The 22,935-nt window shown below is 47.5% G+C and overlaps 1 protein-coding gene across 6 annotated transcripts in view; it reads right to left on the bottom strand.

The window, feature by feature from the left end:
• The window catches only part of TRAPPC9 (trafficking protein particle complex subunit 9), a 568,037-nt gene that overhangs the window by 497,088 nt on the left and 48,014 nt on the right, over window positions 1-22,935 (bottom strand). For all 6 annotated transcript variants that reach the window (XM_086696009.1, XM_086696010.1, XM_086696012.1 and 3 more), the window contains one exon: window positions 16,428-16,553. In XM_086696009.1, coding sequence (XP_086552135.1) covers window positions 16,428-16,553 — 126 coding nt within the window. The remainder of the gene's footprint in view (window positions 1-16,427; window positions 16,554-22,935) is intronic.

Raw genomic sequence — 22,935 nt, 5'->3', positions numbered from 1 at the left:
TTTGTTATGTTGAGGTATATACTGTAAAGTGGAAGCATCATTTCACATTCACACTGGTAACCTAAGTGAATTACAGTTGCCCCACATGTTCACCAACACTTGATGTTATCAGTCTTTTCCATTTCAGTCATTCTGGGGGCTTCAGTTTGCATTTACCTGATAACTACTGGTGTCAGACATGCTTCCATACAATTACTGGCCGCCTCTATATCTTCTATCATAAAGCATTTGTTCAAATTTTCTGGTCATTTTTTAAAGTTATATCATTTGTCTTATTACTGAGTCATAGGAATTCTTTATATATTCTCAATGTTCTATTTTCCCAGTCTGATGCACATTTATTTTCCAAAAGGAGTCTTTTGATAAGCAGACATTGTGAAGGAGCTCAATTTATTAATTTATCAATTGTAAAGTAGCTCAATTTATTTTTCTTTTATGGTTAAAGCTTTCTGTGCCCTTGCCGAAGAGACTTTTGCTTACCCCAAAGTCCCAGATATATTCCCCTATGTTCTCTTGTAGAAGCTTTATGCTTAGGTACAGGATTCATGGGGATGTGGATTTAAAGGACAAGGTCTTTGCCCTCTTAGCATACAGTACCAGCTGCAGAGAGATGCCAGCGCAGTGAGGTGCAATCATGGGCAAGAGACTAAGGAGGTCTACACAGGAGAGGCAGGAGTACTTAATGCTTTCAGCACATACCTGTAAACTCCCAGACCATCAACTGTATCCTTTGGTTTTAAATACGGTAAAAGATGTTGGGGGATGTAAAATATTAGTAGTCATAGCCAGTATGCTCAACGAGGCCACCATCTAAAATAAGGATGACAGCCAAGGCAAGATGAGAAGCCGTGGCCTCTAATCCCTCAGAGTTCCCACTGATTCTTTCATGGACACTATTAAGGATGAAAGACCAGGGGCACCTGGGCGGCTCAGCTGGTTGAGCCACTGGCTCTAGATTTCAGCTCAGATCATGACTTCATGGTTTGCAGCCTAGAGCCTCACCTGGGGCTCTACGCAACAGCATGGAGCCTGCCTGGGTTTCTCTCTCCCTCTCTCTGTGCCCCTCCCCTGCACACCCATACTCTCTCTCCCTCAAAATAAACAAACATTAAAAAAACATTTAAAGATGAAACACTGGAATACTCTCATCGGTAATATACTCTTTGATTCTTTATATCATTTGAACATAATAAGAAACCAAATGATAAACACTATAAATAGAACTACAATCACTTCAAGCCCCAGAAAATCTTGAGCACAACTGCTTCAGAGCCCCCGGAAAACACTTGACTGAAAAGCCCCTCATTGCCCATGGAACCTGTGAAAAGCCATGTTAGGTCAGCAGAGACATCCACAGCACAAGAATCTGGGGAATATAAGAGTCCCAGGCAAAATTTTAGGCCACAAGCTTCACCAAATTTTGATATGAAATCAAATTCCCAAATTCATTTCAGATCTGCTGCTCTTTTAGGGAGTATGAATCAACACATCTTGTTCTAGTTTTTCAATAGGCTGCATGGCCATGACAGCTGAGCCCACAGGGCCCAGACATTTGCATGAAGTTCCAATGGAAAGTAACTGAAAGATTACTCAAGACAAGTAGCTTTATTCATAGGACGGGCTCTGAGGAATTCCAATGCTAACTTAACCATTCCCTCCCCAACTTGAAAGCACGTTCACACCCGTTTTATCCACTGGAAACAAAGCTGTGCTATTAACAAACAGGAAGCTGCTGTCTGGAAGGATGGGATAGGCACAGGAATCAGAAAGACCCAAGCGCCAGTTCCAGATGTGCACATCACTAACTCTGGCGCTTTCCTTATTAATGCATGTAATAAAATCCATTCATGACCATCGGGAAGACTAAATGAAATACTGTGTGTGGTCAGCACAGGCTTAAAACTCCTAGTGAGTGTGCAGGAAATGGGAAATACCATTGTTAACTAATTAACGCCTTTGATGTCACTGGTGTTAACTCAAAATTAGCCAGCCAGAGATGTTCCAGAAAATGCCTCAACGGCCATCAGCCTTCTCAAACATGGGAATCTGCGGAGACCTGACGAATAAGGCGCGGCAGTCGCTGTGAGACAGCCCGGTGATGGCTCTACCAGCGATGACTGTGACATAGCAGGGCAGAAAACCGCGGGGACCGTACATTCTCAAGTGTGGAAAACACATTCTGTTTCTATCCACATTTATTTCTAGCCATAATTATACAGAGAGAAAATATATCTTCAAAATTACACAAAATTTCCATACATACGTGTCAAAACAGTTTGGAAAGGAAAGAACGTAACTTTCTTCCCTGCATCCCAAAGCAGGGTTACGAGGTTTGTACCAAGGACCTTTCTTTAAAAAGCATCTGCTAAAGTAACTGGATCCATTTTGGGTTTTAATCATTCAAAGGGAAAGGATTAAAAACAAAACAAAGTTACGTAAGCCCTGGTCCCTCGATGGTTGACAAGGTCATGGAGGAAACAGACAAGCCAACAAGAAATCAGTCTCCGGAGTTCCCAGTGCCCGAGAAGAAGAGGGATGGAGGGAGGGGTGGTACTGGGGCAACTGTGCCCAGCACCGTTAGGCAGGTACCTAAAAGGCTCCTAGAGCAGGTGCATACACCATGTGCCTAACACCTTGACAAACATTAAAGAGAGATGAAACTTTATAGACTATCAACCCTTGGTAAGGATGCTACCCAAAAGTGCTAGAGCACTTGACTTTGCTCATCTCAGTTCCCTTGATTTCATTCTTAGATAATCTTAAAAACCAAGTCACCTGGCCTCAAGAAGCATTGCCTGCCTTTACCAACTTTGGGTTTAGTGACCGAGCAAGCTTATGCGTAACTGGACAAACTCTGACTGTGTCTTTCTCAGCATCCATTCTTTAATTCTGAAGAGTCCTGAGTTGAAGTATATCCACCATAAAATCTATTCCTTCCAATGACAAGTCATGGAGCCCGGAATTAAAAGCCAACTACATAAGTCCATATACAACCAAACTGTCACCCACCCATCATCACTTTCTTAATATTATCTCCTGCCTGACTGTAATAAACACCTCCCTCCACCAAGCTCATAAAACACAGATTTGTCTCCTCAAATAAAATGTAAGCTCCATAAAAGAGAAGACTGTTTCATATTCACCTCTGAATTCCTAGCATACTACAATATCAATGAATATAATTATGAAGATAGCTTTTTCCTCTAAAAAATCTTTTTGGATATTTAAATGAAACCTTGGGAGAAAGGCAACGTTGATATATTTGGGCTCCGACATCCTGATTCAGAACCATATGAGGACCTTTTTGTATTAACTGTTCATTGATGCATTCAAAACACAATTTCTCATTCCAGGAGGATTTATATATTTCTGCCAAGAGTTTACGGTCACTCCCATGCCAGGACAACTTGAAACTAAATCCTCAGGTTGGGTTGTTTTTTCCCTTCGAACAAGATTCAGAGTTTCCTTATTTTCTTGCTTTGAGGAGTGGGATTTTTTCTTCTAGGTCTCCCTTTCATTAAACATAGCTCAGGGAAGGTCTTGGCTTTACAGATGGGTCTGCCACCTGATTCCCAATGGGGGCCTCCCTGAAGCTCACCTCCTGTCCCTCCTACGTGGGCTGTTGAAACCATGTTCCCAGAGGTAGGTGGCATTTGCTGCCTTCTGAGACTCACTTACCTTCCAAAATTCATGCTTTGTAGTTGTTTTGGCCCCAAAGGATTTCCCCCTTACTTTTTTGCTATGCATCTTGAAAAGTTGGGGGAAAAACTTTACCTTTTTTTTTTTTCTAATATTTATTTAATTGGGGCAGAGCGCAAGTGGGGGAGGGACAGAGAGAAGGGGACAGAGGATCTGAAGCGGGCTCTGCGCTGAGAGGCTGACAGCAGTGAGCCCGATATGGGGCTCAAACTCACGAACCGCAAGATCCTGACCTGAGCCGAAGTTGGATGCTCAACTGACTGAGCCACCCAGGTGCCCTGAAAAGTTTTATCTCTTAATCAGCATATTTAAAAAACACATGCAAAGAGGGCTTTTGAGAGTTTCTACACCACGATATTGCCCAAACAGAAAATACACTAGTTTTCCTCTAAACATACATATCTAAATTTTTCTTTAACTATTAACGGACATTTTTTAATTAAAAAATAATTAAGGGATGGGGCGCCTGGGTGGCTCAGTCGGTTAAGCGTCCGACATCGGCTCAGGTCACGATCTCACGGTCCATGAGTTCGAGCCCCGTGTCAGGCTCCGTGCTGACAGCTCAGAGCCTGGAGCCTGCTTCAGATTCTGTGTCTCCCTCTCTCTCTGACCCGCCCCCGCTCATGCTCGGTCTCTCTCTGTCTCAAAAATTAATAAACATTAAAAAAAAATTTTTTTTTAAATAATTAAGGGGGCGCCCAGGTGGCTCAGTCGGTTAAGCATCCGACTCTTGATTTTGGCTCAGGTCATGATCTCACAGTTCATGAGACTGAGCCCCACACCCGGCTCTGTGCTGACAGTGTGGAGCGTGCTGGGGATTCTCTCTCTCTCCTTCTCTCTCTGCCACTCACTCACGTACTCGCTCTTTCTCTCAAAAATAAATACATGAACTTTAAAGCAACTAAAATAAAATAAAAATAGATAGTTAAGGCCTGCCATAGACACATGAAAAAATGCTCAACATCACTCAGTATCAGGGAAACGCGAACCAGACCCACAACAAAATATCACCTCACACCTGTCAGAACGGCTAAAATCAAAAAGACAAAAAATGACAACCGTTGGCAAGACTGTCAACAAAAAGAAACCCTTGTGCACTCTTGGTGGGATTGGAAACGGGTGCGGCCACTGTGGAAAACAGCATGGAGACTCCTCAAAGACTTAAAAACAGGGGCGCCTGGGTGGCTCAGTCGGTTAAGTGTCCAACCTCGGCTCAGGTCATGATCTCGCGGTTGGTGAGTTTGAGCCCCTCGTCGGGCTCCGTGCTGACAGCATGGAGCCTGGCTTCAGATCCTCCTTCCCCCCTCTCTGCCCTTCCCCTGCTCACGCACGCGTGCGCTCTCTCTCTCAAAAATAAACATTTTTTTTTAAATTAAAAATAGAAATACCGTATGGTCAAATAGTTACACCCCTGGCTTTTATCCAAAGAAAACAAAAACATTAATTTAAAGATAGACGCAACAAAAAAATAAAAAATAAATACAAAGTAAAAAAATAAAGATAGATGCACCCCTCTACTTATTGTAGCACTATTTATACTAGCCAAGAGATGGACACAACCTAAGGGTCGACTGACAGACACTCATGGATAAGCATAGCGTGTGGATGGTGGGTAAGGAAGACACAGACATATATACGCACATACACAACAGAATACTACTCGGCCATAAAGAAGAGATGGGGTTGTGCCACTGCAACAATACGGATGGACCTGGAAGGTATTACGCTGAGAGAAGTCAGTCAGTCAGAGAAAGACAGATACCATAGGTTTCCACTCATTTGTGGAACTTGAGAAACTGAACAGAAGACCATGGGGGAGGGGAAGGGAAAAAAGAAAGTTACAGAGAGGGAGGGAGGCAAACCACAAGAGCCTCAAGGATACTGAGAACAAACTGAGGGTGGATGGGGAGGAGGGAGAGGGGAAAGCGGGGGATGGGCATCGAAGAGGGCGCTTGTTGGGATGAGCACTGGGTGTCGTATGGAAACCAATTTGACGATAAATTATATTAAAAAAAAAGACTGGAGTTTCAACGACAGAAATGATAATACTAATTCACTCATTATAAAATACGTCTTCACGTTCAGCGAGCAACATGGCAGGGTCCTCAGGGACGAAGGATTTTATGAAAATGCTCAGCTCGGGGACAGGCGTCCTTGGTGAGCGCCACAGCCACGCAATCCGGCTCACTCGTGCCACCTGACTGGGATGCTCCAAAGGCGCTTCAACCTCCACCTGCGCAGAGCCGTCCCCACGGTCCTCCTCCCACAGCTGTCCTCCTTGGGGCCTCTGGCCGCCTGCCCCCACTGGCACACACACCTCCCCACCCCCCCGCCCAGAGCTCAGCATCGTCCTCGCACCCCCAGCTCCCTCACAGCCTGTGATCAGGGACCACTTCCTATCAAGCGTACCTCCCCTGACAGCCGTTCGCCAACATGCGGCCTGAAACGGGCACCGTGCCGCGCACTGCACACGCGTTAGCTCGCTGACACTTCACGACAGGCCCGGGGCATCAAGGCGTTAGCAGTCCAACTGATTAGAGAAATTGTTTCCTCAAGTGAGCCGTCCAGGTCACACAGCTACTAGGTGGCAGAGCTAGGATGAAGCCCCACTTGACAGCCAAACCTCAAAGCCACCTCCTCTAAGTCACCCCATCACCCCCTGCCCAGCCTTCCACAGGTTTCCAAGCATTCTACACGCAAAGAATGATCCTTCACAGCACAGTAGGCCCTGGCTTAAAGTCCTCAGGCTGTACACTGCTCTCAGGATAACCCTACGGGAGGCTGCACACAGCCCACAAAGCCTGTGGCGGTCGGCTTCCTGTCACCTCCCCCGTGAGCCTCCCGCACGCCTGTCCGGCCGGCTCTGTGTACCTCAGACTCTAAGCGCCCACCCTCCCTCCCACCATGGGGCTCCCCGCTTACTAATCCTCTGGCCCAGAATTCAAATTCTGTAGAACCCTGGACTCCCTCGCAGGAGTACCGTACCACGTAAATCTCAATCACACAGTGGACTCCACGGTCACCCTCTTTGACACGGACCCAGGGTCAGCTCTCAGAAAAAGGCTTTCGTGGGAGGAACCCAGATCTTGTTCTTTTTATGTGACTTCTACCCATTGAGCCGTAGTCAGCGCTCGTGGCTCTGTTTCAACAGATGACTGGCAAAATATTTAGTAAGCTCACCTCAGCAGGCCATGACGAGCATATTAGAAAATATCAAATTGGCTGTGCCTACAAATGCAGCCAACCAACACGGCCATGGGGGAGAGAGCCCTCGTTCTCACAAGTGCCGTTCGATCATTTACACCTGGAGGTGTTTAATAAACACAAGCGCTAATCAGTCAAGCTCCCGAACATGACCCTCTTCAAAGACAAACGAATCAGGTTTCGAGTACAGCACTCTTACCAGAAATTTATTTTGGAACAGACAGCCCTAAGCTACTCTATGCATCTGACTCAAAGCATCTGACTAAATTCACCCAAAGGATTAAGGTGAAGCCATCCTGAATAGGCTCCCAGTAGGACCCACACAGTGCCCCACCCAAGGGTCTGATTTCTCGCCATCACATCATGTGCTCAGGTAGCTTAACCTGAGTCTGGGTTTCTCGTTTATAAAATGGGGGGAAAGAGGCAATGCAAATAGATTCATTTAACAGATATAGATCTGGCACTTACTGTGAATAAAATCCTAGGAATACACAGATAAATGCCCTCAGGAAGCTCAGCCTTTCCATTTACAATAGCATTGAAAAGAATAAAATAATGAAATAAATTTAACGAAAATGCATAAGACCTGTACACTGAAAACAACAAAATACCACTGAAAGAAATTTTTAAAGACCTAAATATATGGAAGACACCTCATGTTCATGGGATGGAAGGCAATATAAAGACGTCAAAACTCCCCGAAGTGATCTACAGATTCATCCCGATCCCTATCAAAATGCCAGCTGGCTTCCTTGGAGAAACTGGCATGCTGACCCCAAAATTCACACAGAAGTTCGAGGGACCCAGAATAGCTGAAACAATCTTGAAAAGGAAGAGCAAAGATAGAGGACTCACACTTCCCAACTTCAAAACTTACTACACAGTTACTGTGATCAAGTCAGTATGGCACTGGTACAGATGGACATATAAATCAGTAGAATAGAATCTAAAATTCAGAAAAAAACCTTACACTTACAGTCATTTTTCCACAAGGGGGCCAAGACCAATCAGTGGGAGAAGGATGTGTAGTCCACAGAGGGCGCTGGGACAACTGGGTGTCTACCTGCCACAGAAGGAGTCTGCGCCCAACTGTGTACCATCAAAATTAACTCAAAATGGACTCACCGACCTAAATGTAAAAACTAAACCCATCAACTTCCCAGAAGGAAACGGTAAATCTCTGTGACATTGGATCAGGCTACGTTTCCCTAGACGCAACACCAAGAGCATGAGTGACAAAACAAGCAACAGGTAAACTGACTTCATTAAAATTAACATCCATGCTGCAAAGGACATCATCAGCAAAGTGAAATGACAATCCACAGCAAGGGAGAAGACTTGTGTAAAGTGTCTATCTGATAAGAGACTAGTATCCAGGATACAGAACGAGCTCTTACAAGTGAATAATAAAAAGAAAACAAAACCCAATTTCCCAAAAACTGGCAAAGAATTTACGCACATATACAAACTGCCCATCAGTACACGAAAAGATGCTCAACGTCATTAGCCATCAGGGAAATGCAAACCAATGACACAACACTACACACCCAGCAGGACGGTTATAACCAAAAAATGGACAATAACAAGCATCAGCACGGATGTGAAGACAATGCCGGTGGACACGTACAATGGGGCAGCTGCTTTGGAAAACTGTCTGGTAATTCCTCAGAAGGTTAAACACAGAGTCGCTGGATGACCCAGCAACTCCTCCTTGGCATATACACCCAACGGAACTGAAGACACATGTCCTCATGAAAACTTGCACATCAGTGTTCATAGCGGCATTCTTCATAACAGCCAAAGATGGAAACAACCCAATTTCCATCGACTGATGAATGAATAAGCAAAATGGGGCCTATCCACACTGTGGGAGACTATCCAGCCCTGAGACAAGAAGGAAGCATGGGTTCCTGCTACAACACGGATGAACCTTGAACACGTTATGCTCAGGGACCCAGCCAGACACACAAAGACCAATACTATCCTTTTAGGTGAGAAGTACGTAAGCGTTCATTGTACGACTCTCATAACTTTTCCAAAGGTTTAAAATCTTTCAAAATAAAATGGATTACACATTAAAAACACAAAGTAAGGGCATCTGGGGTGGCTAGTCAGTTAAGCATCGGACTCTCGATTTTGGCTCGGGTCACGACCTCACAGTTCGCAAGATGGAAGCCCGTGTGGGGCTCTGTGCTGACAGCACGGAGCCTGCTTGAGATTCTCTCTTCCTCTCTCTCTGCGTCTTCCCCATTTGCACGTGCTCTCTCTCTCTCTCTCTCTCTCAAAATAAATAAATAAACCTTAACAATACAAAATAATTTCTCACAGGAGGGTTTTAAGGATTAAAGGCAGAAGCACGTGTAAAGCTCTCAGCATGATGCCATGCACGTCCGCACGTGGTCACTGCTGTCACTGCCACTGGAGGAGGGGTGCCAACGCCCACGAGCACTGCATTTGTCACCGCTGTCTCGCGTCTGCCGTCCAACAGACGTTAGCGAGGCCTGCCCTCTGACAAGCGTGCGTGGCCCAGCGACCACGGAGATGACTAAGACTAAGATCCCTGCGCTGGACTCCGCAGGCATTACCAGACTTTCTCAGTAGAGACTTAGCACTTTAATGGCGGCCCGTTTTTAAGCAACTACCAGGGCAAGTAGCTTCAAATTTTGAAGAGCCATTCTGTTTATGCATTTACTTATATTCTGCCCCATTCTAAAAAAAAAAAAAAAAAAAAAACTAAATCAACTTTTTAAACACAACTTAGCAACAATAACAACAAAAAGACAAAAGTGGGGCGAAGAGAAAGTGAGGAGTGCACAGTTAAATGAAACCAGGGGAGGTAAATCATAACGCGGGCCACGACGTGTGTACCATGATTCAAAGCGGACAACAGATTCTGACAGCTGACGCGGAAGAGACGAGCTACAAGAGCCCGGCGCCCACGACACAAAGATCTGTGTCAGCTGCTGGCCCGTCCCCACGCGGGAAGCTCTGCCACAGCCTTCTCACCTCGGAGCGCCATTCTCAGTGCCCCCGAGTTAAATGCAACCGCGTGCGAGGCACCGTCTCTGTCTCTGACTCTCCCCCAGTGTCAGCCCTCGCCCTGTGTCCTCACTTCACTGGGCTCCCACGCCAACAAGTGAAGCCGACCCCATGGCCTGGAGCGCGGCTCCTCCCCTGGAGCCCAGTTGGCAGCAGGGTCCCCCCCACCCCCCGTCTGCTCTGCTCCCTTCTCCGCAGCCTTGACTTCTCACCAAGACATTTCCTCCTATGCCTGCTGCCCACAAAACCCCTCTGCCATATCCAAGAACGCCGTGCCGTATCGTGTTCAATCAGAAATTTCTCCGTTCCCTCTCGCCTTTCCCTTCTCCGGGAAGGAACTCGACTTTCCTCCCTCCCCACGCAACCATTTCTTTTCCTTGCGAGAGCTGTGAATCCCCCACGCGCCATCCGGAAAGCCGGGTGCCCTGCTGGCCAGGACTGACACGTCTCGGCCTCACCTAGGCTGTATCTTTACACTTTCCCCTTCTATCTTAAAAAGGCTCTCCTGAATCTCCCCATCCCTCTGATTTGGGGCTTAATTTGACATAAAGTTCTGAGGTCACAATTATCATGTGCATATCTGCCCGCTTTTACTGGGTTTCCTTAGCAACAGCTTCATTAAGGAACTGCAGCCAGACGTTTAAAGAGGCTGTTCTATCTGAACGGAGTAGCCTGCACAAAATTCAAATGGCTCTGAGGAAAAAACTAACCAGAGACAAAGCGGTCGCGGATCATGAGCCAAAATGTTCTTCAAGCGGCCCAGAATCATTCCTGAGCATCAGGTCTATGGCAGGCATCAGTGCTGGGATGACTGCACACTGGCCCCACAGCACGCTCGCCAATCTGGTAAGCTGCTGGGCTTTCTCCAAGTTTCTCAATTTCTTACTACCACTTTCTCTTCTTGTCACCATTTTCTACTAATTAAGAAATTAATTTCAGCCACCTGGGTTGTCCGGGGAAAGCTCTGCGATGCAGTTCACGGACCTCAGACTTCAGAGTCACAACCAGCTACGTTTAAATACCAGTGGTGGTGTTTACGAGGCAATCCCGGCACGGGCACGCAGCCAATTGGTGTCCTCAACTTGCTCTTGCCTACAACTAGCTACAGTAAACTACTTTGCAAAGTTGCTATGATGACACGGTCAACATGTCTTCACGCCTAGTTCAGGGCCCGTAATAAGCTGGCTGCGTAATTAGTTTCAGGTATACTCAGGGAGTTTCAGTTCACCTGATGACGGGGATGCTCTCCCTCTCCCTTGTCCCCGCCTGGTAACAGAACTTCTGTCGCTGGGATCAACGCCACCAGAGCAGCCTGGCAAGAACATTCCCCAGCTCTGCATGATGAAGCACGTCCTTTTCCGCTGTAGAACCGCTCACGGTCGGTAGCCATTTATTTTGTGTATGTCTCCTGCCTGCTTCCCCCCTAGACTCTACACTCAAGCGGTACAGTAAGCCCAACCATGTCTGTCCTGTCACCCACTAAATATTCTAGGGCTCGCAGACGGCAACACGGCACCTGGCCTCTGCCAGGGAAGGTCATGTGAAGGAAAGTGTCAGCAAGCATGCCTTCCAGAGGTCCCTTCACCGCTGAGCTTGGGATCTGACTCTGGACACGTTACATAACCCTTCTCTAGCCTGAGGCTCCTCTTGAATAAATAGGAATAACTGCACTTAAGTACCCAGGGTTATGAGAACTAGTAACAAATTCACAACCTAGGAAAGAGCCTCAACAAACATGAGCTGCCTTTATTGCTCCGATCCACGACCGATGGGGCAGACACATATACAGAGCGCTTTCTATGCGCCGAGCGGTATGTTGAAAGCACTCGCCGTGTATTACAGTAACGTAATGTACACTTACAACAAACCCGGGAAGAAGCAAACAGTATCCTTCCCGTCTACAGACTCGCAAACAGGCTATGGGAGGTCACACGTTAGTCCAGGGTCCCGCGGCCAGGAAAACAACGGCAGGAACCCAGGTCTGGGGTGCCAGCACTGGCAGCCCTTCCCTGACTGCTACCATTTGCCTATGACGCCCACGCATCCAAGACACAAGTTTACAGTCGTTACATGAAGTGTGTGCTACCATTCGCTATGAGAGACAATTATCACAAACCCCTTGCACAAACAACGTAAGAAATGACACGTCCCTGGACCCAAACACGAGGAATTCTGCAGAAACCCTCCCCAGCACCGCTAGATTCAAGCATGTTTCTTATCTGTTTCTATGTCTGCACAGGGCTTCTTAAAGCAGAAAGTACCTACGAGACTCGTTACCTCCGTTCCTTTCAAACCTTCCACAGTGGCCAAAACCACCGCCAGGAATAAATACAACTCATCAGTTCTACAATGGCACCCATGTGATCAAGAACCGAAAGCCTGTTCCATTTCAGAAAAACCCGGGACCCTTTCTTTTCTTGTTACTCTAAAGTCCCAGCAGAGCTCATTATTTTGCTGCCCCGGCAAGCACACATGGGAGAGACGTCAACTGTGGCAAAGTGTCGTGTCGGGGGAAACTGAAAGGGCCGCGCCCCAGAGCATCTCACGGCACTCACCCCAACCCGCGTGTCTCTGCTGACCTCTGGTGCTGTCCCTGAGGACCGAGCCAAGGGGCAGAGGGCCGTTCCACCAGCACCAACTTCCCAAGCATCGTCAGCAACAACACTTTATTTTACGAAAGATGTGTACTCCTACGGCCACCTGCAAAGACGGCGTCCCGGCAAGCCAGAATCGCCGGCATTCATCCGAGAGGCGGCTCCGGCCACACGGCCCAGCGAGCGAGCGTTAAGGCCTCCGGGGGCCTCCCCCGACCCGGCCCCCGGCACCCAGCCCGCGGTCCCGTGGCTTCAGGTCTTCTGGTGACCGCTGGAAAGCGCGGCCCACCCTCCACTCTGCCCCCCCCCCCCCCGAGGTGACAGCAGCAGGGCAGCTGCAGGGCAGACACCACGACACTCCCGGACACGGCGCAGCAACTCTACACCGAGCCCCCCAACCACCGCGAGGGCCTGCTCCCCCGTCACGTCACAAAGGAAGATACTGAAACACAGCGATTCTGCGGAAGGTTGCACAGGGAACCAGGGGCAAAGCCAGGACTGAGCCCAAGCCTGTCTGACCGCCCTCCACTCCTGCACGAATCCTCAGTGTGAATTCCCACGAGGGCCCCCACCCCCCTGATGAGCCCGTGTCTCCACACTCACTCCGGACCCACGATAAGGTCTGGCCCCGGCCTGCCTCCTGAGCGTCTCCCCTCTGCGGTCCCTCAGGAACAAAATCCCTCGGGCCAGGAGCGACCGCCACTCAACAGCTCGGAGTCTCTGGGGTGCCGTTTCCCTGACACCAAATGGCCCCAAACAAAATGGTGGGATTTTTCTTCTTTTGGTTTGTCTGTACTGGGTTTACTGGCTCTCCTCTGTTTCTGTCTCTCCCTTCTGTGTCAGGCCTACAGCTGCTGCTTCTTACTGGCTCCAGCAGCCTCCATCTACACCTGAGCTAAGAAATCACTGTGCGGGGTGCCTGTGGGACTCAGTCGGTAGAGCATGAGACTCTTGATCTCAAGGTCGTTAAGTTCAAGCCCGACACTGGGTGTGGAGCCTACTTAAAAAAAAAAAAAAAAAAAAAAAAAAGAGCCCTGATGCCTATTCTCGTTCAAAACATAAACTGATTCTAGTCTCTCTCCCCCTCCCACCCCCGAGCCTCCCCCTCCCCCTCGCCTGAGCCTCAGCCCACATATCTAACAGGCTTCCCGTCACACCCACGGCCGGGTCTGTCACCTCTGCTCCAAAGCACCCTCCACAGCCCCCCTCTCAGAGCACAGCGCGACCTCGACCTTGCAGCCACAGCCTGGGTGGCGTCCAGCCGACCCTCACGCAGTCGTCACCACTCCCTTTTCACCACCCACGCGTGTTGGCTGTCCCGCCTCTCAGCTGGGAGCATCAGGACTGCTCACCAAGCACCCTTCCCCACCTGAGACAAGGGGATCCTGTCATTCCCATGCCTCCAAGCCCTTTCCTTTAAAACCCACTGTCAGGGGCGGGTGGGAAGCTCAGTCGGACGAGCGTCCGACTTCAGCTCAGGTCATGATCTTGCGTTCATGGGATCGAGCCCCGCGTCGAGCTCTGTGCCGACAGCTCGGTGCCTGGAGCCTGCTTCGGATTCTGTGTCTCCCTCTCTCTCTTCCCCTCCTCCATTCATGCTTTCACTGTCTCTCTCTCTCAAAAATAAATAAATACTAAATAAATAATAAACATTAAAAAAAATTTTAGGGGTGCCTGGGTGGCTCGGTCAGTTGAGCATCCGACTTCGGCTCAGGTCATGATCTCACACTTTGTGGGTTCGAACCCCACGTCGAGCTCTGTGCTGACAGCTCGGAGCCTGGAACCTGCTTCCAGTTCTGTGTCTCCCTCTTTCTGCCCCTCCCCTGCTCACTCGCTCTCTCTGGCTTTCTCAAAAACTAAATAAACATTAAAAAAAAATTTTTTTTTTAAATAAATAAAACCCACTGTTGGGAGAATACACTGCAAACCCTTCACCTGGCCAGAAAGACCTCCATTTCTGACTTGGGCCCTCTCCCTCAAGCTCCCTCTCCAGCCTGTCTCCATCTGGCCTGGTTCCTTCCAGGGAACATGCCGTCTCAGATTTCAGACTCACTCCTGCTGAGCCATCCTCCTGGTATGCTCGGTCCCCCCTCCTCCTCTTCTGGCTATCTCCTATCCAGCCTTCCCGTCCCAGCTTGAACCTCCCAGCCTCAGACGGCCCCTGACCCCACACCCTCCACCACCACCAAACTAGCTCAAATCGGTTTGCCACACTCCCTTGGCCCCTGTTTTTCAGTCACCCCACCACCAGAGGTCCACCTTTGCCATGAGGCTGTCAGCTCGAGGAGGGCAGAACCTGCCTTCTCCCCACCCCTCCCCCGCCCAGCACAGCCTGTGCTCAGCAAAGAGCTTTGCCACTAGTTACCTCTGTCCCACTCCCAGCCATAGGTCCTTATAGAAGCTGCTGAACTTTGAGACTGGGTGGCCCCATCCATACAAATCCAAGTTAAATTAGCTAAATGTCTCCAATCTTTCTAGACTACCAACTTTGTGATTTTGCATTAGCAACCTACAACTAAATGTTCTAATAACTTTGTTTTATTAAAATCATATCCAGATGCAGACTGAGTGGTATTTCTTGAGTGCCTACTGTGTACCATGAGCTGTCCAAAGAACTTTTCCAGACTTTGTGTTTTAGAAACCTAACGACCCAGCCCGGGTTACAAATGGCAGTCGCGCCACAAGTGACCAGAGTGAAGCTGGACCAAGGTCACGAAGCTGGCGAGAGACAGAGTGGTTTCTCTACTCAAGAAAAATTTTGAAGGGCAGAAAACTCTGAATGTGGGGGGCACCTGGGTGGCTCAGTCAACTGAGTGTCTGACTCTTGATTTTGGCTAATGTCATGGGACTGACCCCCACATTGGGCTCCACACTGAGCGTGGGTCCCTCTTGGTATTCTCTCTCTCCCTCTCTCCCTCCCTCTCCCTCTCTCCCTCCCTCCCTCTCCCTCTCTCTCCCCTCTCCCTCCCTCCCTCCCTCCCTCTCTCTCCCCCCTCCCTCCCTCTCTCTCCCTCTCTCCCTCCCTCCCCCCCTCCCTCCCTCCCTCTCTCCCCTCTCCCTCCCTCCTTCTCCCCCTCTCCCTCCCTCCCTCTCTCTCCCCCTCTCCCTCCCTCCCTCTCTCTTCCCCCTCCCTCCCTCCCTCTCTCTCCCCTCTCCCTCCCTCCCTCTCTCTCCCCCTCTCCCTCCCTCCCTCTCTCTCCCCCTCTCCCTCCCTCCCTCTCTCTCCCCCTCTCCCTCCCTCGCTCTCCCTCTCTCCCTCCCTCCCTCTCTCTCCCCCCTCCCTCCCTCCCTCTCTCCCCTCTCCCTCCCTCCTTCTCCCCCTCTCCCTCCCTCCCTCTCTCTTCCCCTCTCCCTCCCTCCCTCTCTCTTCCCCTCTCCCTCCCTCCCTCTCTCTTCCCCCTCCCTCCCTCCCTCTCTCTCCCCTCTCCCTCCCTCCCTCTCTCTCCCCCTCTCCCTCCCTCCCTCTCTCTCCCCCTCTCCCTCCCTCCCTCTCTCTCCCCCTCTCCCTCCCTCGCTCTCCCTCTCTCCCTCCCTCCCTCTCTCTCCCCCCTCCCTCCCTCCCTCTCTCTCCCCTCTCCCTCCCTCCCTCTCTCTCCCCTCTCCCTCCCTCTCTCTCCCCTCTCCCTCCCTCCCTCTCTCTCCCCCTCTCCTTCCCTCTACCACTCTCCCCTGCTCACACGTGCTCTCTCTCCAAAATTTAAGAAAAAGAAAAGAAAAATCAGAATTCTGAAAGTAAAGTATCATAACTTAAAGCAGTATTTAGGACACCGAGTTCTGGCTGCAGACTTCACACCACACTGAGTCCTAGCAGCAGGGTCGCAACAGGCTCCAGGAGAGCCGCGCTAACCCTTCCACACACCGCACCTGCCTGTCAGGAGGACGTGCACCCACCTGTCGAAGATTAATGTAAACCGCGTTCTGGAGAAATTCTGAAGCATCCATGCTCCGCTTCTGAATGGCAAGGACTCGCACAGCCTTGACACACGCTTCTAACTCAATCACTCCGGCATTCTTGTACTGTAGGGTACAAAGGGAGATCCTCATCAAAAAAGATGATTTTCTACCGTATTGTAAAGCCTATATACCACGGGGAACGCGGGGACCCTTCAGGGCACCTCCCCAAGTTCCAGGACCTAACAGTCCCTCCCAAGGGGGGCGGGTGGAGAGCAGAGAGGGAGGACCGTATTGGGGGAACTCTTATCACGCCACACTGTGTGGCTCGGAGCCTGGAGCAGGCTGCTGAGTGGCCCCTGGACCCCGACCCAGTGCCCTCCCTCCAGCACCCTTTGCCCCGCCAAGGCTGCACCACAGAAACTCTGCACACTAGCTGTCGGCCTGTTTTCTTTTCCACTCCAACCGGTTTTGTTTTCTTTCTAAGTATCCCGAGCTGGAGTGATTTCCAATGGCGGTATCTGCAGAAACTTGCAGTTGAAGAAAAGTTTAACAGAGATAAATCCATGTACACCAGGGCCTAAAGACTACCCGGGGGGAGGAGGTCCCTCACAGATACTCCTACGGAGGCATCAAACACTGGAGTCCCCCCTTTCCATCAACAAGTATTTACCGAGACCCCCCATGGGCCCAGCAGGCAGAAATGCTCGGGAGAATGCAGTCTGTCCACCTACCAATTGTTACAAAGGTCACGTTTCTTACTAAAAGTATTTTTATAAGGTAGAAAAAGAAAGTGCTGTGCTGTTAGGGCAGCCTCCTTCTTCCCTCTTTTCAAGTATGTAACACGTATGTAATTCATGGCATGGGACAAAAACCACCACACACAATCATGAGGAGAAACTCTGCTTCCCTAACTGGCAACACTGAAGTCAGAAATCACCAATTTTTACATACCATTTAACAGCACAACAATAAACTCACAGAAGGACTTTATTCCACTGAAATTAAATGACTTCTTTTCCTTCAAAACCCTTGAAACAACTTCCATGTAAGTGGCAATAAAAGCCAACTCCATTTTTTTCACAAATGTTTATGTTACACTTACGTATTTTTAATTATATTATAAAGATTTAAACTGCAATCATAAAAAAATTGCTCTTACATCAATAGAAAGGTATCCACAATCAGCAGGGATTAGGTAAAGAATGGACCATTACTAAAAACCTCCATACCTGCCTTCCATAAGCATTCTCCCGGAACAAAAGTTCTGGGATGCAGGGACCAAGCCCCGTTCTCACTACTGAGTCCTTACTAAGGACTGTCCTAGCAGCACAGATCCCAGCATAACATTGTATAATCAATACTTCAGGAATAAATGAGGGAACTCTCTCGTTCAATTCTAATACAAAAACCCTAAAATAAATATTATCCTTATGTTAGGTTCTAAAATGAGACTTAAGAAAGTAAAGTTTCTTGGGGCGCCTGCGTGGCTCAGCCTGTTTTGGATTCTGTGTGTCTCCCTCTCTCTCTGCTCCTCCCCTGCTCATGCTCTGTCTCTCTCTCTCTCTCTCTCTCTCTCAAAAATAAATAAACATTAAAAAAAATTAAAAAAAAAAAAAAAGAAAAGTTTCTTGCCCAAGGTTACAAAGCGAGGATCTGGTGGAGACAGGGTTTGAATTGCATCCATCTGACCCCACAACAACCGGTGGAGACAAGGTTTGAATTGTGTCCATCTGACTCCAGAACTAATATGGAGCAAACATGCCATTAGGAACCAAGTGACCTACCAGGGTCGGGCCTGGTTAGTACTTGGATAGGAACCAAGTGACCTTCACTTGAGAGGCCACAGGAACATAGCTAAAGGTAGGTGAACACCGAGAACTCTGCCCGACACCATAGCTCAAGCGTGGAGGGTCCTCTGCCTCCCAATCCAGCCGTCACTGTGTGACTTCAATCGAGTCACGTACCCTCTCTGGGCTTTAGTCTCTCACCTATGAAAAAGTATGAGGCTATATGCTCTCTAAAGTTCCCTCCAACTATAAATACGATGACACCAATGTCTCGGGAGAATGTCTATGTCTCCATTTCATTTCTTCTAATAAAAGAGAATTTCCTCGGCCACAAATCAGAAATCAAATAAAAAATCATTTGTGAAGCCACCAAGAATCTGCTTACAAGATTTCACTATCACTCACAGTGAATGAAAACCGAAAGATGGTGCCTCTCCCTTGGTAAGTGAGAGGCAGCCTGACGTGTGTGTGCATGTGTGTGCGTGTGCACGTGTGTGTGTGCGTGTGGGCACGTGTGTACAAATCAAATACGATCAAATCAAATCTGAGAAGTACACAGAGATTCTTATACCACTGTCGTCTCACGGTGGGGGAGGACGTAAAGGAGGAAAGACAAGGAGCTAAGAGGAAAACGAGGCAAATGAACAGAACTACAACCAGAAAAAGGAAGATATCACTTGCTCTGTCTGCTTGCATCACATACACAATATTAGGAACGGGCTTCTCCCCAGATGTCTCGTTGAGCACGTACTCAACGGAGGAAGGACAGACGATGACCGTTTTTTTATTGAGCAATACAAACGGGTCTGCCCCGGTAGTAGGCATTTTACATGTATAAATTGTTTACTCTGATTAAAAACTCGATGCAGGGGTGCCTGGGGGACTCAGCCAGTTAAGCGTCTGACTCTTGATATCTATCGGCTCAGGTCATGATCTCACGGTTCATGGGATCGAGCCCCGCATTGAGCTCTGTGTGACAGCATGGAGCCCGCTCAGGATTCTCTCGCTCCTTCTCTCTCTGCCCTTCTCCCACTATCTCACATGCTCGCTCTCTCTTGCTCTCACTCTCTCAAAATAAATAAATATTTAAAAAAATTTTTTTTTAAATCTTGATGCAGTAGGCCTTAACCTCACCATTTGAGAGAAAAGAAACCCGGGGCTGAGAGAGCATACCAAGGAAACGAGGTCAGACGGCACAGACACAGTGGAGGAGAGACTCAAATCCAGTTCGGTCTTACTCCAGAGGCTGCTCCTTCCACTCTGGGGACTGGAAAACTCAAGACCCACGGCCACCTGGTTCCCCTGCTGTGCCCACGGCAGACAAGTCTCTCCCACCAAGAAGTCTCGAATTCTTACTAACACAGTGCTGTGGGCAGCCACTAACTTTCCATCAGATATGGCTGGGGAAGAGCCATCCACCTGCCATGCCCGCAGGGCTCTGCCACAAAGGCAGGAGAGCCTGGTTCCTGTGCACGTTCAGAGCCTTCCCTGGTCTAACCCTGGCTCCTTCTGCTTCTCTAGTCCAAAGGCAGTCACCAAACTGCTAGGATTAGTTACAGGAGCCACGTGACTTCTCTCCATCTGTCTGCCCACCTACAGAACTTAGCTATGATCATTTTGATAATCTTGGAAACAAAGTTTAAAAGACAGAAAAGAAAGGAGTTTGAAAAAAGTACTTAATATTTAAGATTTTTCAACAGCCAGTTACAAAATGAATATTAAAACCTCAATGTGCCTTTCTACATTTCAGCTATAAGCAGTTCAAAAATATAATGGCAAAAAATCTCATCCACCAAATTAACAAAAACACATGCAATAACTAGAAATAAACTTAAAAACAATGCTCACGTTCTCTACGAAGAAACCTGCAACTCTGTATTGCGGGACTTAAAATAAGATGTGTGAGTGCAGAGACATTAACATATTCGACAGAGACAGTAATTTTGCAAAGATAGGAGTTCTCCTAAAAATAATTCAAAACTTACTTTAAGCCCCATGAAAATTCCAAACTGTTTCGTGTGTGTGTGTGTGTGTGTGTGTGTGTGTGTGTGTGCGTGTGTGAGATGAACGAAATATTTCAGGATTCTTGAGGAATTATTATTCATAATACTAGCCAAGAAAATCTAGGATGGGAGGAAGGGATTTTAAAGAAAAGAAGACACACTAGTATATATTAAAGAAACCACAGGAGATAAAATATCATGATGCTGGAGTAAGAAAAGAAATTCGTAGAAAGGAATAAAAAGCTCAGAATTAGACTCCAATATATGTATGTATTCAGTGTAAGTGGGATTTCAAATCAGAGACAAAAAGTATGAATTCCATAAATTGTGGTGGAATGAGTAGATAGTAACCTGGAAAAAATAAATGCTATTTCTGTGTCATAATGTACACAAAATAAATTACAGGTGAGGAGATAAATATTTTAAAATGCTAACCTCATCAAATACAATACTTTCCATATACTTAACTCTGCTTATCCTCACCACAACACTTTCAGATAGGTACTATCATCATCCCCATTTTAAAGATTAAAAAAAAAAAATGAGGATGGGGCTCCTGGGTGGCTCAATCAGTTAAGCATCGGACTCTTGATTTCGACTCAGGCCATGATCTCATGGTTCATGAGCTCAAGTCCCACATCAGGCTCTGCACTGACAGTGGGGGCCTGCGTGGGATTCTCTCTCTCCGTCCCTCTGTCACTCATACGTACTCTCTTTCTCAAATAAATAAACTTTATTATAAAAAAAAAAAACTGAAGAAAAGAGTTCCATGTTATTGTTAAGGTATTTCTAAGCATAATACCAAAGGTGAAAACCCAAAAGGAAAAAATTTACTATATTAGAAACATGTTTTGACCACAAAAAGAAAAAGAAAAGAAAAGTTCCTGAACAAAATCAAAGGCAAGCAACCTTAGGAAACAGATTAGTAATAGGCGTCAATGAAAGAAAAGAAGCTGGTATTCACCATATATAAAGAGCTATAACAGAGCAACAAGAAAAACACCCTAACTTAAATGTGTACAAAGGACACAAATGGGTAATTCATATAAGAAACATAAATGCTATGAAGCAAAAACTGTCCAATATCTCACTGGTAATCAAATCCAAACTAAAACAATGGGAAGTTACTTTCACCCATCACGGTGACAAATACTCTGAAAGGATACAATAGCTGGTGTTTGTGACAGAGCAGACTGTTACCCTTTTGGCACGACACTATGGCAATGTGTAAGGAAACTCTAAAAACACCATGTATGCTCTTTGACTCAAGTCCACTTCTAGGTACTATCTCCTTAAAAAAAATAATAAAAAAATAAATCAATCCAAAAAGATTTCTCTACCAGGGCGTTTATCACAGCACTGTTTACAATTGTGGCAAGAAAAACTGAAATGAAATAATATTCGTAGAAGAGAATCAGTTAAATAAATCTATACCTTTTCATTCCCTATTGGAGAAGGAATTTGGGGAGTAACTTGAAAGTAACTTATCACAAGTGTAAATGTCATATCCAGTGATTAAATTCCCAGAAATCTTTTTTTCTTAATTTTCAATATTTAATTTTTGTATTTTTGAGAGAGCGTGAGTGGGGGACGGTCAGAGAGAGAGGGAGACACAGAATCCAAAGCAGGCTCCACACTATCAGTGCAAAGTCAGGCACGGGGCTCGAACCCACGAACCCTGAGATCATGACCTGGGCCGAACTCGAACGCTCAACCAACTGAGCCACACAGGAGCCCCAAATTTCCAGAAATCATAACGAAAGGGATAATCACACAAGAATATATGTACAAGAATGTTCACTGATGCATTTTTTTCCTAACAGGGGAAAGTGAGAAAACCTAAGCATCCATCAAAAGGTAAGAATTTAGGAAATCAGAGCAAGCAGTGAGCTCTGTGGGAGCAGGCATTTCGCTTTGCTCTAGGTGCTGTCTACTCCCCGTGTTGGGTTCCTGATGGCTTCTTACAAAAGTGTTGACAAATGATTACATCCACACTTTAGAAGACTTTCCACCCGAGGGGCGCCTGGGTGGCTCAGTCAGCGAAGCGTCCAACCTCAGCTCAGGTCATGATCTCACGGTTTGTGAGTTTGAGCCTCACACATCAGGCTCTGTGCTGACAGCTCAGAGCCTGGAGCCTGCTTAGGATTCTGTGTCTCCCTCTCTCTCGGCCCCTCCCATCCTCGTACTCTGTCTCTCTCTCTCTCTCAAAAAATAAACAAACATTTAAGGGGCGCCTGGGTGGCGCAGTCGGTTAAGCATCCGACTTCAGCCAGGTCACGATCTCGCGGTCCGTGAGTTCGAGCCCCGCGTCAGGCTCTGGGCTGATGGCTCAGAGCCTGGAGCCTGTTTCCGATTCTGTGTCTCCCTCTCTCTCTGCCCCTCCCCCGTTCATGCTCTGTCTCTCTCTGTCCCAAAAATAAATAAAAACGTTGAAAAAAATTTTTAAAAAAATTTTTAAAAATTGGAGTGCCTGGGTGGCTCAGTCGGTTGAGCGTCCGACTTCGGCTCAGGTCATGATCTCACAGTCGGTGAGTTCGAGCCCCGCATTGGGCTCTGTGCTGACAGCTCAGAGCCTGGAGCCTGTTTCAGATTCTGTGTCTCCCTCTCTCTCTGCCCCTCCCCCTCTCACACGCTCTCTCTCTCTCTCTCTCTCTCTCTCTCAAAAATAAATAAACATAAAAAAAAAAAAAACATAGAAGACTTTCCACCCTATCT

This window comes from Puma concolor, chromosome F2, assembly GCF_028749965.1.
Source record: "Puma concolor isolate L17-30 chromosome F2, mPumCon1.1.hap2, whole genome shotgun sequence".
NCBI lineage: Eukaryota > Metazoa > Chordata > Mammalia > Carnivora > Felidae > Puma > Puma concolor.
The sequence above is the reverse complement of the archived record's forward strand: the minus strand, read 5'-3'. Positions and strand labels throughout refer to the sequence as shown.